This window comes from Indicator indicator, chromosome 9, assembly GCF_027791375.1.
Source record: "Indicator indicator isolate 239-I01 chromosome 9, UM_Iind_1.1, whole genome shotgun sequence".
Lineage (NCBI taxonomy): Eukaryota > Metazoa > Chordata > Aves > Piciformes > Indicatoridae > Indicator > Indicator indicator.
Genome location: NC_072018.1, coordinates 28456791 through 28473339, shown reverse-complemented (window position 1 = coordinate 28473339; position 16549 = coordinate 28456791). Strand labels below are relative to the sequence as shown.

The 16549-nt window shown below is 56.0% G+C and overlaps 1 protein-coding gene across 1 annotated transcript; it reads right to left on the bottom strand.

Annotated features, from left to right (window-relative positions):
• Window positions 1-494: 494 nt before the first annotated feature.
• On the bottom strand, window positions 495-14973 carry AGBL5 (AGBL carboxypeptidase 5). Its single transcript, XM_054383365.1, has 13 exons — window positions 14777-14973; window positions 14129-14300; window positions 12710-12876; window positions 11288-11465; window positions 9814-9992; window positions 8270-8816; window positions 7522-7691; window positions 5664-5799; window positions 4921-5111; window positions 3661-3869; window positions 3295-3489; window positions 1020-1120; window positions 495-545 (listed from the first exon to the last, which is right to left on the bottom strand). The coding sequence occupies exons 1-13, from the start codon at window positions 14971-14973 to the stop codon at window positions 495-497; spliced, it is 2493 nt and encodes an 830-aa protein (XP_054239340.1).
• Window positions 14974-16549: the final 1576 nt, after the last annotated feature.

The window sequence follows — 16549 nt, the reverse complement described above, 5'->3', positions numbered from 1 at the left end:
GGGGTGCAGCTCCTTGCCCTGGCACAGGAACAGTCCCTTGGCACTCTGCACCCCTCCGGGGTGTTCCTGGCACAGCCCTGTGGGAACAGAGACTGTAATCAGTAGTGAGGCTGGCCCCAGCCCTGTGCCAGACCCTACTGGAGTGGCTACTATGGCAGCCCTGGTGCCAGGGCTGTGGTATGCCCTACCTGGTGGTGGCTGGAAAGTTTGGTGCTCGCCCTGGCTCTGCTCCCCCACCTGGAAAAGGGCTGTGGTGCTGTCGAAGGTGCTTGTCCCCTTCCTCCGTACAGGGATCCTGCTGGGGCGCATGGGGGCCCCCCCAAGGCTGTGGGGAACTGACATGATGCTCCTGAGGAGGCTGCCAGCAGTGGAGGGGTCCCTCTGCTCAGACTCCCCTGCAGCAAGGGCTTTGCATGGAGCTCTAATTGCCTAAGTGTGGGCACAGCCTCAAGGCTGGCTGAAGGGTGACCCCATACCATGGGCAATGCCAGCACCTACCTGTGCTGCTCAGAGGCTTTCCTGGCATCCAGCTTCATCGGGAGCACCTGGAGGGAGGGGAGATGAGGGTTCAGTGCCTGGCAGGGGTGTTTGAACCTGGCTTTGCAGCAGTTACCCACAGCTGCTGGGGGTCCTTCAGAGCAAGAGCACTACATGGGGAGGGGCTGCATGGCTCAGGAAACATGAAGGTGGGGCCCAGAAAACCATGAATATGGAGCAAAGGCTCCTGGAAGAGCCCCATGAATAGGGGCATATCTGAGCTTGACAGATGGGGGTTCTCAGACCCACAGATGAGTCTCTGAGCTCCACAAATGGGGGGGGTCTCCACTCCACATACAAGGGGTCTTTGAGCCCCCCACTTGGGTGGATCTGGGGACCGATACGTCCTGGTACTTCCACCACAGCTCCACATCTCCCAGGCCTGGCTGGCAGAGTCATGGGGTAGCCCTCACCCAGGACTCAGGAAGCCCTGGAGTGGGGACACAGGACCATGCCAGACCCCCAGGCCCCACCAGTGGTACCTGCAGTGGTGCTGCCATCTCTCCTGCACCATGCTGGGCCTCCTGTGGTCGGTGGCTGATGCCAGCGATGGATGCTGTCCAGGTGTTTGCTGACAGAGTCCCTGCATGACAAACAAGATAGAACTCAGCCTGTGCCAGGGTTGGTGAGCCCTGGCAGGGGCACTGGCTGCCTGCCCTGGGCGCACAGAGCTACGGTGGTGCCAATCAGCATGGACAGGCCAAGTGCTTGTGGGGGAGGGAAGCGTTGGAACCAGTGCCCTCACCAAGATGTGCTGTGGGTGGGCTGTGGCACGAGACAGCAGACACAGGGAGACCCACAGCCAGTGTGTGAGGATGTGCTAGGTGTGGCTGAGGCATGGCTGAGCTGTCCAAGGGTGACACCACAACAGTGTCTCTTGGGAGTGGACAACATGGGAAACACCTGAGAGGCCATGGAACTCCCAGCAAACGAGTCTGCAAGCAAGAGCAGACAGGAGCCAGCTGCCAGCAATGCCTGTGCTGGGGCAGTTTTGTGTTGTGCAGAAGCATTTCACTGAGTTGTTGCTTTACACAGCAGCTGGTACCAGTGAGGGACAAGCATTAACCTGGGACACAGCACAACTGAAACAGCACCACTGTGTGACAAACTCCAGCCAGCAAAGGCCAGCAGCAGCTGGGAGGGTCACCACAGGGTCCCATGCTCAGAGACCTTCCCTTCCCTAGCCCCTTCCAGGCACTGCTGCTCCTCAGACATGGAAGCGGGAGACTAGACCTGGCCCAGCAGTGCCACTGGCTCCAATAATGGGGGTTGCCACTAGACTGCTTGGGCACACACTGTGCCAGAGGGCTGTAGCTGTAGCCCACCAGGAAAAGGCTCCCTTCCTGTGAGGCTCTGAGGAAACAGCTGGGACAGGGATGCATCTCTTGACACTTGTCAGGGCCCCAGCAGCAGGACATCCTGTGTGTGACCAGGCCATTGGCCAGGGACAGCTGTTCTGCAGGGCCACAGCAGCAAGACAGCAGCTTCCCTGGCCCTCAGGGCATGGCAGGGGACACGGAGGAAGGGGAGGGATAGGACAGGACCAGGAGACAGTGTCTTCGTCCTGTGCCTTCTCACCACTGCCTCATCATGCGAGGGCTGGTGGCAGGAACTGAGCATTCCTGGTTCCTTCCCAGCTGTCTGGGGAAGGAAAGAGTCCATGCCAGTACCCCAGCACCATGCCAGGACAGCAGGCAGAAGGGCAGTGTTGTGAGGCTTGTAAGGCAAGGCTGGGTGGTCAAAGCATTCTTGGGCCATGTTTCCCTGCACAGACACAGCATTGCTAGTGCTGCCAGGGTCTCACACTCAGAAAACAGTGGCACTGCTGGCAGCAAAGCTGGACATGCAGCAGTCAAATCTGCCAGGCGAGGGCAGGGAATGAAGAGCCATACTCCAGTGACGGGAGCTAGGTATGTCCCAGCTGACACTCAGATCCAGAGGCAGTGGATATCACCCAGCAGCCAGCAAGCAGAAAGCACAGGCTAGGGCAGCAGAATGTTGATCTGTCCTACTGAGACAAACTCTTCCCCCTCCAGCCCCACACAGTCTGTTTCTGCTCATGTGCCAAACTGTCACCCAACCCCTGGCAGCCAGGGCTTGTGTCTCACTGGCTTAGGGCAGGCCATGCATGCACGGCAGAAGGAACAGGCATTACAACATGGCCATAAGAACAGAAACATTTTATTTCTTCCCCACCACATTCTTATGGCAGAGGAGAAACACTCACTACACAGTGCTGGAGAGCAAACACAAGGGACTAAGCAAGGCAAGAAACAGGTGGAGCACAAGAAACCAGCTGACAGTCAGGAACAATGAGACGTCTCCTGAGAGCAGCACCATGACAGCTTCAGACTTGCACCCAGAGTCACACCCCAACAGCAGACCCTCACCCACACACCTCCAATCACTGGGCATTTGGATACCTCAGTGCTCACCCCAGTCCAGAGCCCCACAGCAGACTGGGGCTCTCAGTCCAGCCCTGTTTCCTTATCTGGGGGCCTGCGGGTCCGTCCTAGAGCGGACTGCAGCATTGGTGTTTCCTCCATCATCAGCAGCACCAAACCCCCAAGGGGCCAGCTCTGCAGCAGCGCTGAGCCCTTCTCCCTTGGCAGCTTGGAACCCCCTGGCCAGCACTCACTGCCTGTTCTAAGCACCCCCAGTGAGTAATTAAAGCTCTGCCAGAGCCACGGGCTGTGATAGATAAAGTTCTGCTCAGCAGGTGCCTGGGAAGGGAAAAGGCACTTTGGTGTATCCCACAGGCCTCAGGAATGCTTTGGGAGTGGCTGAGGCCAAAGGAAATCGAGTAGAGGTTTTCCATGCTGGCTTGTCCAGAAGCCCCTTGGTCACTGTCCCGAGCCTCCGTCCTGAGCCTCTTGGTTCCTGGCAGAAGCTGGGTGGCAGAAGCCAGGCAAGGACAAAGCAGGGCGCTGAGCCCAGAGGGCATCCAGTACCCTTCTGAGGGAACGGGGCGGTGGCTCACATACACTTCTTGCACACAAACCCATGTTTATGACATCAAAGCACACATGATGCTGGCAAGGAGCTCTCCTCAGGGCTGCAGCCTGGCACAGCAGCTCGACAGATGCCAGATCAGGCGCACAAGCAGCCCCTGGCCTAGCTTACCTCTGCCCACAGCCGCGGCTTGGGTACTGCCATGCTGATCACTCTGGTCTGTGGCGGCCTGAGCCAAGGGGCTGCTGCAGCCAAAGGTGAAGCTGGGAGAGGCCTTGAGCTGCGACGAGTCCTGCTGGCTGCTGCCTCTCCCACTGGTGCCATTGCTGAAGCTTCTGGAGCGGGACAGGCTGTTATCTGAGGCAGAGACGGGAATCCCACTGGAAGGGGCAAGAAATGGGAGGTTCAGCCCAGCTCTGTGGGGAGAGGTCCTTTCTGTGCTCCCTGCAGCTCGTTAGAGACCCAGACTTGACCCCAGTAACAGAGCACAGACATTGTGGGGGGCTGTCTCTCCTCACACAGAACAAGCAATAGGACAAAAGCAAACAAGCTTCAAGTTGTGTCAGGGAAGGTTTAGGTTGGACAACCCCACAAAAGGTTGTCTAGTTCTACAACAGCTGCCCAAGGTAGTGGTGGAGTCCCCATCCCTGGAGGGGTTTAAAAGCTGTGTACATGTTGTGCTGAGGGACATGGTTTAGTGGTGACCTGACAGTGATGGGTTAATGATTGGACTTGATGATCTTAAAGGTCTCGTCCAACCAAAAAGATTCTACGATTCTGTGACATGGGGCTGTCACCCACAGTAGCAAACACCAGTCTACAGTGTTGCATATCACTGTCCCAGCAGCCTCAGAGCAGCAGTGTGGCTTCAGAGCTCCTACTCCTCACCTCTAGTCCCAAACCCATTCCCATTCAGCATCAGATCAAGCTGGGGAGAGAGGGGAAGCAGAAGAGAGGGAGGCATATCATCCCTTTAGACTAAATACAAGTAAGAAATCATTTATGCTGAAGGTGGTGAGACACTGGCACAGGTTGACCAGGGAAATGGTAGATGGTGCCTGTAAACATTCCAGGTCAGGCTGGACAGGGTTCTGAGCAACCTGATCTAGCTGAAGATGTCCCTACTCGATGCAGGGGAGTTGGACTAGATGATCTTTAAAAGGTCCTTTCCTACCCAAATCATTCCATGGTTCTTCCCAGGTGAACCCCCAACAGCCTGAGCCCACCTAGCTGCATCCCGATGCCACGGGGCTGAGAGACACCCACACCTGCAGCACACAAAGCAAACCCTGCAGGGCCCCAGCGGGGTGAGAGAGCAAGCAAACAACCCTCGGCATCGTTAGCTGCAGGGTAACTCACTTGGAGTTCATTTATCATCTCTAACTGGCGTTATCCTGCAGCTCTTGTGCGCTCAACCCGGCAGGCCCTTACGTGGAGCTCCGGGGGGGGGTCCTGGCACCTCCTCTGCGCCGTGGGCCCCCTCCTGCGCCCTTCATGCTGCGCACATGACGCAGCATCCAGGCACGCAGGTTGCTGAGGCAGTTGTGCTCCGAGAGGACGATGCGGGGCCAGGGATTGCACTCAGCCATGTCCAGGGCCGCCACAGCCAGGGCTCGCCCAACCTGCCGGGGCAAGCAGCGACCAGTGAGAGGGACCTCCAGGCAGAGCAGCAGCTCACAGGAGCTTGAGGCACAGAGACAGACAGGTGCTCCCTAGAGCTCATTTCACCTCCAGCACAGGCTTCAAGCGAGCTCCCTGGCAGGAGGACTGATCCCATGGGACGTCTTTGGGTGTACAGCACATGCAGGGCCAGATGCTCATGGACACAGGGGCAAACAGAGGAGCAAGTAAGCCCCATGCTCAGTGGAGAGAGACCAGGGACTCTCTTGGGCTGCCTCCAAGGCCAAGGGCAGAAGCCTCCAGCTCAGCCAGTGGGCAAAACACTTTGGGGCTGGGGTTAGTGGTGAAGGGACTCCCAGTCCAGTATGGGCTGGGATATATGGCCAGGTTACAGCACTGACACCGACAGCACCCTGCTTCTCACACAGCTCACCAAACCCACTCCATGGGTTCCCACAGGAACACGTGGATGCAGAAGTAGAAGAGAATGCGAAAGTCTCTTCCCAGAAAGGGCTGTGCAGACCTGCCCCCCACCACTGCTGGGGACCTCTTACCTGCTCAAAAAGCTCCACAGTGTATTTGGAGGGGAAAGTGGGTGGGGGTGGGGGGCTGGCACGCCCATTGTCATGGCAGGCCAAAGGGATGCTGTTCACTGAGCGCCCTGTGTTGTAGTTGCACTCCAACGTGTAGCTGTGAAGAACACAGAAGCCCCACATTACCTAACGTATCAGATGCAAATCAGAATACAAAGCTGGGGTCACCCCAAGCATGCGTGTCCCCCAGTCCCAGGCAGGGAGTCTCTGGGGGAGTCTGGGGAGAAGGCATGGCTCCTGCCATCGAGCCCCAGCTCTGGTTGTGACCTGTGTCACATGTGCTGCACATTGTCATCTGCTGAGGAAAGAATAAAAGAGGGAACAAAAAAGAAGCAATGAGTGGAAGCCACCAAGTGTGCCAAGGACAGAGGCACAGTACTGCTGAGGCTCAACAAGGCCAAATACAAGGTCCTGCACCTGGGTCAGGGCAATCCCTGATATAAATCCAGGCTGCAATATGGAAGGATGGAGAGCAGCCCTGTGGAGAAGAACTTGGGGGTGCTGGTGGTTGAAAAGCTGGACAGGAGCTGGCAATGTGCACTCAGAGCACAGAAGCCAACTCTCTCCTGTGCTGCATCCACAGCAGCACAGCCAGCAGGTTGAGGGATGAGATTCTGCCCCCCTGCAGTGCTGGGTCCAGCTCTGGGGTCCTCAGTACAGGAGAGACATGAACCTGCTGGAGCAGGTCTGGGAGGCCGCAGAAATTGTGTGAGCACTGGAACCTCTCTGTGGTGAGAACAGATTGAGAGAGCTCTGATTGTTCAGCCTGGAGAAGGCTTCAGAGAGTCCTTGTGGCCTTTCAGTACTTCAGAAAATGGTCAAGAAGAAAGATAGGGACAGACTTTTTAGCGTGGCCTGTTGTGAAAGTACAAAGGGTGATGGTTTTAAACTGAAAGAGGGGAGATTCAGACTAGATGGAAGGAAGATTTTTTTTTTTTTTATGTTGAGGGTGGTGAGAATGGCACAGATTGCCTAGAGAAGCAGTAGATGCCCCATCCCTGGAAATTTTCCAGGTCAGGTTGGACTGGGCTCTAAGCAACCTGCTCTCATTGATGTCCCTGCTCACTGCTGGGGGTTGAACCAGCTGAGCTTGAGAGGTCCCTTCCAATCCAAATGATTCTGTGATTCTATGACTCAAAGAACTGGGATTCAAAACACATGTCAAAGAAAGGACTGGCTGTGGGTGTACCGGAGAGCCAGAGTGGCTGCTTCCAGCCATGCAGATGTGGTGCTGAGGGACCTGGTTTTGTGGCGACCTGGCAGTGCTGTTAATGGCTGGACTCAATGATCTTAATGGTCTCTTCCAACCAAAACAATCCCATGATTCTGTCTCACAGAATCACAGATGGCTGAGGCTGGAATCTTGCAGAGCAACCTCACGTGGGCAGTCTGGGGAATCTGAACTCGTTACAGCTAAAAAGGTTTTAACTACAGCTCAATACAGACACAAACAGCTGTGAAAGAGGAGAACACCTTCTGGAAAGAGAAGAATTCCTTCTGGAGCACCGTGCACAAACAGCTCTACAGCAGCGAGAACAGGAAGCCGGAGCAGCTGCAGGCTGGATGTGAACAACAGGAGGTACTAGAGGGAAAGGAATCAGGCCTGTGGGCTCAGGAAGGTGGCAGCACCCAGCAAGGCTGTCTCCTGGCCTCTGCCTACAGCACCCTTCCCAGCCAGCCCCAAGCACCCTGAGAGCCACACAGGACTCTGCTGCCCCCACAAAATGGTTCCCTTAACACCCTGCACCTGGCAAGATGGTGGAGTGCTGGGCCAGACCCACTGGCAGGGCTGCACGGCGAGCAACTGAGCCTTGCCTACCTGTGGATAATCCCCAGGGCCTTGTAGACAGCCACGCGGCCGCTGCCCTCCTTGGACTGCCCATCCCGCTTGTCCCGTGCATACATGTTCTTCTCCGAGAAGTTGCAGCCCATGAAGTCAAAGTGAGGGGAGTTCAAAGAGATGAGTTTGGGGAATAGCATGTTCTCCACCTGTAGCACACAGAGAGGAGTATGGGTGACATGGTGGGGAGCCCAGGGCTCTTCAACCTGCTCCAGCATAACCAGTGCCAAGCCTGGGGACACTCAGGGGTGCTGTCTGACACGGAATTAACAGGATAGAGTCCAGTGGAGGTTCTGAAGATGTTGAGGGGACTGGAGCATCTCTGTAATGAGGAAAGGTTGAGAGGCCTGTGACTGTTTAGCTTGAAGAAGAGCAGGTGAAGAGCAGGCTGATGAGTACCTAAAGGGCAGGGGGTAAGAGGATGAGGCCAGACTCTTTTCTGTGCTGCCCAGCAAAAGGACAATGGACAACAGGCACAAACTGGAACCCAGGAGGTTCCATCTGACCAGGAAGAGAAAATTCTTTCCTGTGAGGGTGCTGGAGCCCTTAAACAGGCTGCCCAGAGAGGTTGTGGAGGCTCCTCTGGAGAGATTCCAAACCCACCTGGACACATGTCTGGGCAACCTGCTCTGGAACCTGCTCAGACTAGATGATCCCCAGAGGTCTCTTCCAACACTCACTGTGCTGGGATTCCAGGATTCCCATCACTTCCTACTCCCTCCCTTACCTGGTCATTTTCATTGCTGAAGCTGTTGCCGTACATGAAGCAGCCGCGCTTGGAGGCGTGCCCATGCAGATCCACGTAGTAGGCCAGTCCACTGTCCTGGGGCAGGATGGTTTCAGGAAGAGGAGCTGGCAGAGGCCTCCTAGCCTCCTCCTCACAGTGCTCTGCGGTGTGGCTTGATGGAAGGATCCAGCCAGCCCTGCCTCTGCTGCCTGGTGCTCCCGAGAGATGGGCTTCCTGAGAAGGGCTGAAGTAGCTGCTGGCATGCCAGGAGCTGGGTGAGTTCCGGAGGTTATTTGCTTTCACCAGCTCCGAGAGCGCAGCCTCTGGGAATGGGCCGCTGCTGTGGACGGAATGGTTGGAAGATTTTGTTCTTAGCGAGCTGTTGCTGAGTGGGGAGACAAAGGTCCTCCAGTCAGGAGAGCCTGGCAGGACGCGACTGTGGACATGGTGGTAGAGGATGAGAGCTTTGGCCCCGAACACCGCAGGGTGCAGCTCAGCATCAGGGTTCAGGTACTGGCGGTTCAGGTTTACCCCACGGGAGTCAGTTCTGCAGAGAAAGTGGAAGAGAGGTGAGGTCCATCAGACAGAATGGCCATTCTGCAAGGACATGACCTCTCCTCGTAACAGCCACAGCTTTGAGCACTGTCCTGGAGCACAAGAGGCCAAAACATCTCCTGGCAGGCAAAGACTCTTCCCCAACACAACTGAGAAACTTCTTCCTGGCCTTAGTGAGACAGAACCCAAGTGATTGGTTGGAGCAGATCCAGAGGAGGCCACAAACATAATCCAAGGGCTAGAACCTCTCTGTTATGAGGACAGCCAGAGAGAGTGGAGGTTGTTCAGCCTAGAGAAGAGAAATAAGGTCTCCCTGGAAAGAGGAGACCTTGTTATTGTGGCCTTTCAGTACTCAGAGGGCTGATAAGAAAGCTGGGGACAGATTTTTTTCAGGGCCTCTTGTGACAGGACAAGGGGTGATGGTTTTAAACTAAAAGAAGGGAGATTCAGGTTAGAGAGAAGAAAAAAAAACTGTTTACACTGAGGGTGGTATGACATTGGCCCAGGTTGCCCAGAAGGGATGCAGATGCCATCCCATCCCTGGGATCATTCCAGGTCAAGTTGGACAGAGCTCTGAACAACCTGATCTAGTTGAATATGTTCCTGTTCACTGCAGGAGGATTGGACTAAGTGGTCTTTAAAGATCCCTTCCAAACCAAGCCATTCTATGATTCGGTAATTCTATGGTCTCTCTCCAACACCCCAGGGAGAGCAAGGATAGGACAGGTCAGTGTTTGAGCACCTCAAAGGCACAGGTCAGCATCGCTCGCCAGAGCTAGAAAGCCCTGATCTAGGAGGTGACCTACCTCCAGGTCCTGACACAGATCAGAGGGTAGCAGGGAGAGGCTGCTGCATCCACCAGTCTCAGCTCGTTCCCCAGACCCAGAATCTCAGGATGGTTCTTCCCAGCCACCACCAAACACAGATCAGGCTCCAAACCCGGAGAGCTCAGCCCAGCCTGGACCCCACTAGACCCAGTGGTCTCTCACCGATAGTGGCCTCGCACCACCCCATCAGGGTTCAGCATAGGAATGAGCTTGAAGACAAACATCCGCCGCAGCATCTGAGCACGGGGGTCCTCCTCCCGCAGGATGAAGTCCAGGAATCCGTTGAAGACGAAGCTGGATGGCGTTTCTCCTGGGTGGACTCTGCTGCTCAGGAAGAATACCTTGGGGCAAAGAGACAGTGACAATGGGGCAGTTCCTGCCTGCCCCAAGATGTGCTGATGGCCTTTGCTGAGAGGTCAAATGCTCCCTGGGGCTCCCTCCTGCTCTGTAGCCAGGCCCCCCGCACCCAACAAGCAGCCAAGCTCTCTAACAGGAAGCACACAACCAGGTGCCATGTGTGGGAATACAACATTTCCAGTGGTTTCTTTGCCCGGTGCCTCTCCCAGGTACTGCTTAGACTAAAGCTGGTTATCCCGGCATGAGACCAAGGGGACAGGAGCTCTGCAGCTGCTTCCACGGGATACCGGAGCAACAGAAGTGCACCGGGGGAAAAGCCCAGAGAGATCCCACAAAGAATGAGCCTTACTGCAATATACAGCACATCCTGAAGAGCCCTTCTCCTGGTAGGAGCTTGAGATGCAGCCCCTCATCCCAGCTCTGTGCAGCTGCAGAGGTAACAAGACACTAATTTGTGCCCAGAGGAATGCATATACGGTGCAGCCAGAGGGGATTTCATGGTGGTGAGTGGATGCACCCCTGACGTTGGTGCCCACAGCACAATCTCCATCCAGTCCAATGCTCCAGCCCTCCAGGATAATAGCTGGAAAATGCCTGGTAGAAAAGGGCCCGGGGGTGTTGGCCGACAGCAAGTTGAAAATGAGTCAGTGTGCGCCCAGGTGGCCAAGAAGGCTAACAGCATCCTGGTTTGAATCAGCAACAGTGTGGCCAGCTGTACCAGGGCAGGGATAATATGCACATACTGGACACTGGTGAGGCTGCAGCTTGAACCCTGGGTTCAGTTTTGGGCCCCTCCTCCAAAAAGGACATGGAAGTGCTAGAGAGTGTCCAAGGAAAGGCAAAGCAGCTGGTGAAGGCTCTAGAGCACAAATCTTACAAAGAGTGGCTGAGGGAACTGGAGGTGGTCAGCCTAAAGAAAAGGAAGCTGAGGGGAGACCTTCTCCTTCTCTACAGCTCCCTAAAAGGAGATTGGCGCAAGGTGAGTGGTCAGCCTCTTCTCACAGGTAACAAGTGACAGGACAAGAGTAAACAGCCTCAAGTTGTGCCAGGAGAGGTTTAGACTGGACATGAGGAACAATGTCTTCTCTGAAAAGATTGTCAAGGCTGAGGGCCATGGTTTAGTGGTGATCTAGCGGTGACCTAGCTAGTTAGACTTGATGATCTTGGAGGGCTCTTCCAACCAAAATGACTCCGTGATTCTATGCCATGAAACCTTTCAAGTCAGACACACAAGGCTGGGGTACAGAGACCATCACACAGTCTGCTGGGAACCACTTACCTTCTTCCCTGTGAAGCGCCGTGGCCGGGGAGTGCTGGTGTCTGGGAAGAGCTTGTCCAGCCGGGGCTCTCGCTTCTCCAGCATGCCGTGGCAGGAGGTGATGGTCAGCAGATCAACTCGCAGCTTGTCCAGTGAGTGGCAGAGCAGCTCCCGGTGGTAATAGACAGAGTCAAGGGGGCTGCAGGGTGAGGAGAGATCAGCTGGGAATGCACAGGTCAGAGCCTCCCCATCAGGGAAGGAAGTGGCTTAGTTGGGGATGAGTGTACTGCTGGGTTGGGCATGGAGGGACAAGGGGCCCAAACCTCACTCTGGGCAGCTGGAGATACCTTCAAGGAGCAAAGGTGGCTCCTAGGTGGGCAGGGGACACTCTGCACCTACAGCCCTGAGCTTGGCCTCCAGCCATTCTTCTAAGAGGGGCAACAAGGTAGGCACTGGGTCAACCACAGCATAGGCACAAGTCGGGTGCTGCTGCAGGACTAGCCTCCAGCCTTAGACTGGAGGGTTTGATGGTGCATAGAGTGCATGACCACCACCGTGGTGTGGAGATCCCTGCCTCACCCTGCAGCTCCCAGTGCACCAGTGAGGATGGGGCCTCATTACCAGAGAGTTCAGCCAGGACCACTCAGCCCTGCCATGATCCCAATAGTTGATGGCATCACATCAGTAGGTGAGTTTGACCCACATATTATGTTATCTCCTTAAGACCATTGCCAACTGACTGTCAGGTTTGGAATTTCTCATCACTCTCTATCACAAATCCCCTCCAATACACCACTGCTCGCCCATTGTCTGAGAAAAGGTACTTGTGATCCCAGAGTCAGGGCAAGGAGCATCTCTGGGGCTGCAGGACAGAGTTATCCGCAAACACCCAGGAACGACTGTCTCCCTTCATCCCCTCAGACAGGGATTAAGTTCTCCTCTGACTGTGGAAAAGAAGCTCTTGAGAGCAGAGGAGCTTCCCAGAAGGACCCACAGAGGGCCTAGCACTGGGGCTACTCAGAACAGTGAGATCTCACTCTGCCATGGCAGCTTGCAGAGAAGGGGAGCAGCAGAAGAGAGATGTCTGGATGTTCCTGCAGCCAACAGAGAGAAAGCAAACAAGGTCCTGGCCTCTGAGAATCCTCTCCCTTAAATCAAGGGCTGCAGCAACAGCCCCTCCTCAGCCTCTTCCTGCCCTTGAGAATGCCAAGGAGATTCTGCCCACAGCAACAAAGGACTGTCTGGAAATCCCTTGGAAGCACATGCTGAGGAGGAGCTGCTGCAGCTGCTGGTGCAGAGCTGGGGCATCAAGCAGCTACTGTGGGGGGAGCAGGGGACTCAGGGAACCCCCTCTGCAGCCCACTGCAGACAACACTGCACTTGCACTAGGGATGCAAAGCCAAGCAGAGAGGGCTGGGAACGGGGGGCACTGGAGGGTCGCACCTGCTGGGTGACATGTGCCGGCACTCCTGGAAGCGGCCATCCAGCTGCGCCAGCATCTCCTGGCACTCCGAGTAGGAGAATGGGTAGCAGAAGGCAAAGTAGGTAGTGGCACCATGGTGCTCCAGGAAGCGGTGCACAAAGGACAGTACAAACTGTGTCTCCACCATCTGGGAGAGACAAGGAGCAGAGGCTGAGCACAGGCATGGTACCACAAGCAGCCGCCATGGCCATGCAGAGCCACCCCCTGAGCACAGGACAGGTAGCCATGGCCACCACAGTCCCCTAGATTCTCCTCTGGCTCCCTCAGGTATCAGGCAGTGCCTGCAGCCCTTGTCTAACTGCACGGGAATCAAAGCTACACTCCAGCAGATCCTAGCCCACTTCACTCAGATCCCCAAAACACCAGGCTGCTTACTACAAAGCCCTCAGTCCCTGCTCACCCTGGAGCACTCATGTCCCCAGAGGGACACCAAAGCCTCACTGTATGTCCAGAGAGCTCTCTGGAAAACTCAGGGGGTTCCTTCTGGTCCTTGGGCACATACAAGAGAAATGGAGAGCTCTCTGGAAAACCCATGAGGGTTCTTTGTGGTCCTTGTACCTGCCATCAGGAGTCAGAAGTTAAACTGTTTAAGCTGGGCACACTTCACAAAGTTCACAAGTGCTGCAGAGCTCAGCTACCTGTCGTGCCTCTCCCTGGTGCTGGCATGGACCAAATTGAGCATCGACCCCTCCTGCGTCAGGGGAGATGCTTTCTGGCCCCTGTTCCATGGGGCACAAATAGGGATCATTGCCTCCCCACAGAGTGAGCACAATCCAGAGCACCTACAAGGGGACCCTTTCCAGGCATCTCCTACCAGGCCAAAGACAGAAAATTCTAGAACCAGCAAACTTCGTTTGAGGTCCAAAGAGCTCAACACGGCTGTGAGACCAAACCTGCACCTGTGGCTGTTCTTGCCACCTTTGGTTCTCAGGGCTCTCACCCTCTGCTCCCCTCATGACAACTCTTGACAACACCGTGTCACAAACGGTCATTTACTGGCCACTTTGACAACTGACCAATAGAAAAGGAAGTCCCAGGCACGCTTCAGGGGCTAGTCTGTGGTTTCTCCTACCACAGAAACGGGAAACCATCCAGAAAGAGGCAACACCCAGACAGAGTTGGCTGGCAGAGAGAACAGATCCTGGGTCCTCTTCTCCCAAGCATTCAGCCCCAAGAAGAGGCTTTGTCACTGGACCTCCCCCAACCTCTCCACTAGGGCTAAGATACAAATCAGCCACTTGCCCATCCCATCCTGCCACAGAAGGCTGGAGGTCAGCCTGGTGCAGAGAACGAGTGGTACCTGTGTTCCCAGAGCTGCCCCGCAACCTGAACAAAGGTAGCCCCAGCCCCAGCACAAGCACTAAGGCCCGGGCCCGTACCTCGAAGCTGGGTCGCTCACGAATGCGCTCCCAGCGGGGCCGCACAGGCAGGGTCCTTACGAAGGGGGACATGCCCTGAGAGTACAACCGGCTCTGCTTGTTCATGTTCAGGATGTGCAGCTTGATCAGCTTCCCCGGAGCCCCTCCCCGCACGCTGAAGTAGAACCACGACCTGGAGAGGGACAGCAGTGCCGGGTCAGCCCCCGGGCCCACCAGTCTCTCCTCGGACCTTCCAATCTCACCATTCATCCGGCCCCAAGAGCTCTGCAAGAAGCCTGTCACATCCCGGGCGGACACACAAACCCCCTAAGCCTCCTCCTCCCAGGGCACCTCCAATCGGGAGGACACAAATATGACAAACTCCCCATTTCCCAGGGTATCTCAGACCCTGCTAGCTCTTCCTATCTCTCTCCACAGTTCTTCGACCTTGCCAGCCACCCCTTCCCGGGTCTTCTCTACCCTGCCAGCCACCTCTCCACCAGTCCCCTTCCCCGGAGGCCGCCCCTCCCAGGATTACCCCAGCTGCCCCCCTGCCAACCCTCTTCCCCTGCATCCTGCCAGCCCCCTTCCTTGGGGAATCCCGGACCCCTCCTTCAGGGGAACCTTCCAGCCGCCACCTCGTCCCTCAGACCCCTACCATGCCGTTACCTGTTGCCGTTCTCATACTCGGTGTGGGCACAGTCGGGCCGCGTCCAGACGTTAAACTCGTAGTCGGCGGCGGGGAGCGCGGCAGCCCGGCCCGCTGGGCCCCCACCGGTACCGGTCGGGTCTACCTGCTCTACACGTGCTAGATTGCCTGAGTCGAAGCGGGAGCTGAAAAGCAGCCCCCCACACCGGATCTCCATGGCTGCCGGGCCGCCGCGGCCCGCTCATCGCTCCGCCGGGCCCGGCCCGGCCCGGCTCGGCCCGCCGCGCCACCGGGCAACAGCAACGCGCGCTCCCATTGGCCTGCTGCTCCCCAGCAACGCGCCCACCCGTTGGGCGGTGCTCGAGCCACGGCCCGCAGGGGGCCTGGCCACGCCCTCCCAGTGCTGATCGCGGCCCCTGCGCGGTGCTCCTATGGTGGTGGCCGCCCTCTTTCCCACTCTCTCGCTTTGCTGCCCCCCGGCCGCGGGTGAGCGCAGGCAGGCGGGGTCGCCCCCACGGGTGTACATAGGGGACAGGCCTGTGCGTGGGTGTGCCCACAGCTGTAGGTACGTTCACACGGATGTGCACAGCCGCAGGCATCTATATGTATAGGCGTCCGTACATGTGTGTGCAGGCACGCACAGCCACACGTACACCTATGTGCACACCTGTGCGTAAGGACACATGTACAAGCGCACAGGATAGTAAAAGCACACGTAGGTACACACATCTGCATATGGAATCACTGAAATCCATTGGTTAGGAAGACATCTTTCAGATCATCGAGCTCAACCATTGTCTACGAAGGCTGGTGCCACCACATCCCTCAGCACCGCATCTCTGCCTCTTTGAAACATCTCCAGGGATGGGGATTCAACTACCTCCCCGGGTGGGGATTCGATTACCTCCCTGGGGAGTGACTTAGAGCCTGTTCCAATGTTTGAGAACCCTTTCAGTGAAGAAGTGAAGCTTCCTTTTCTCCAAGACCTTCTCTCGACCTCTTCTCTCCAGACCCTTCACCAGCTTTGCTGCCCTTCTCTAGACACACTCCATCACCTCAATGTCTTTCTCGTTGTGAGCAGCCCCAAACTGAACACAGTATCTGAGGTGAGGCCCCACCAGTGCTGAGTACATGGGCACAATAGCTTCCCTCCCCTCCTGCTGGTCACACTGCTGCTGATCCAAGCTGTTACATACATCCACATGTATAGACACATACATATTCACACATAGACACTCACATGCAGATGGATGCATATACATCTAAATATACACATGTACATGCCCACACATGCATGTACACATATCTACACTCCCACATGCATGTTTATATACGCAGACATGTACGAGCACCCCCACATGCACGCACACACATGTACTTAATAGATGCATATACTCACGTGTGCACACATCAATATAGATACACATTCCCACAGTTACACACATGTTCAACCCCCTAAGCACATGTATACACACACGTCCACATACGTGCTCCTCTTTACGCCACAGCAGCCAAACCATGGACATGAGTCTCAAAGCTACCATCCCACATGTGCCAATGAGTATTCTACCCGAGTTCTCCATCCCTCTCCAGCCCTGCCAGAGATGCACCCACACCCCACTTTGGACCCACAAACACTTTCCCCCTCCCTCACCCTCCTGTCCAGGTCTTAAGGCAGGGGAAAACAGTGCTTCTCAGGGACTGAAATGGCACGAATTAGTGTTTTCCCCCACCAAAGTGGGTTAGACCTGGACAGCAGTAGTTCAGCAGAGCCCTCTCCCACCCCACAGACA

Excerpts from the sequence above, each read along its gene's own strand:
- AGBL5 (XM_054383365.1), bottom strand. The coding sequence starts at position 14,973 with ATGGAGATCCGGTGTGGGGGGCTGCTTTTCAGCTCCCGCTTCGACTCA. Across the intron at positions 11,466-12,709 it reads CGGCACATGTCACCCAGCAG|CCCCCTTGACTCTGTCTATT; the intron begins GTGCGACCCTCC and ends CTCACCCTGCAG. Across the intron at positions 1,121-3,294 it reads CCAAAGCATTCCTGAGGCCT|GGACTCTGTCAGCAAACACC; the intron begins GTGGGATACACC and ends TTTGTCATGCAG.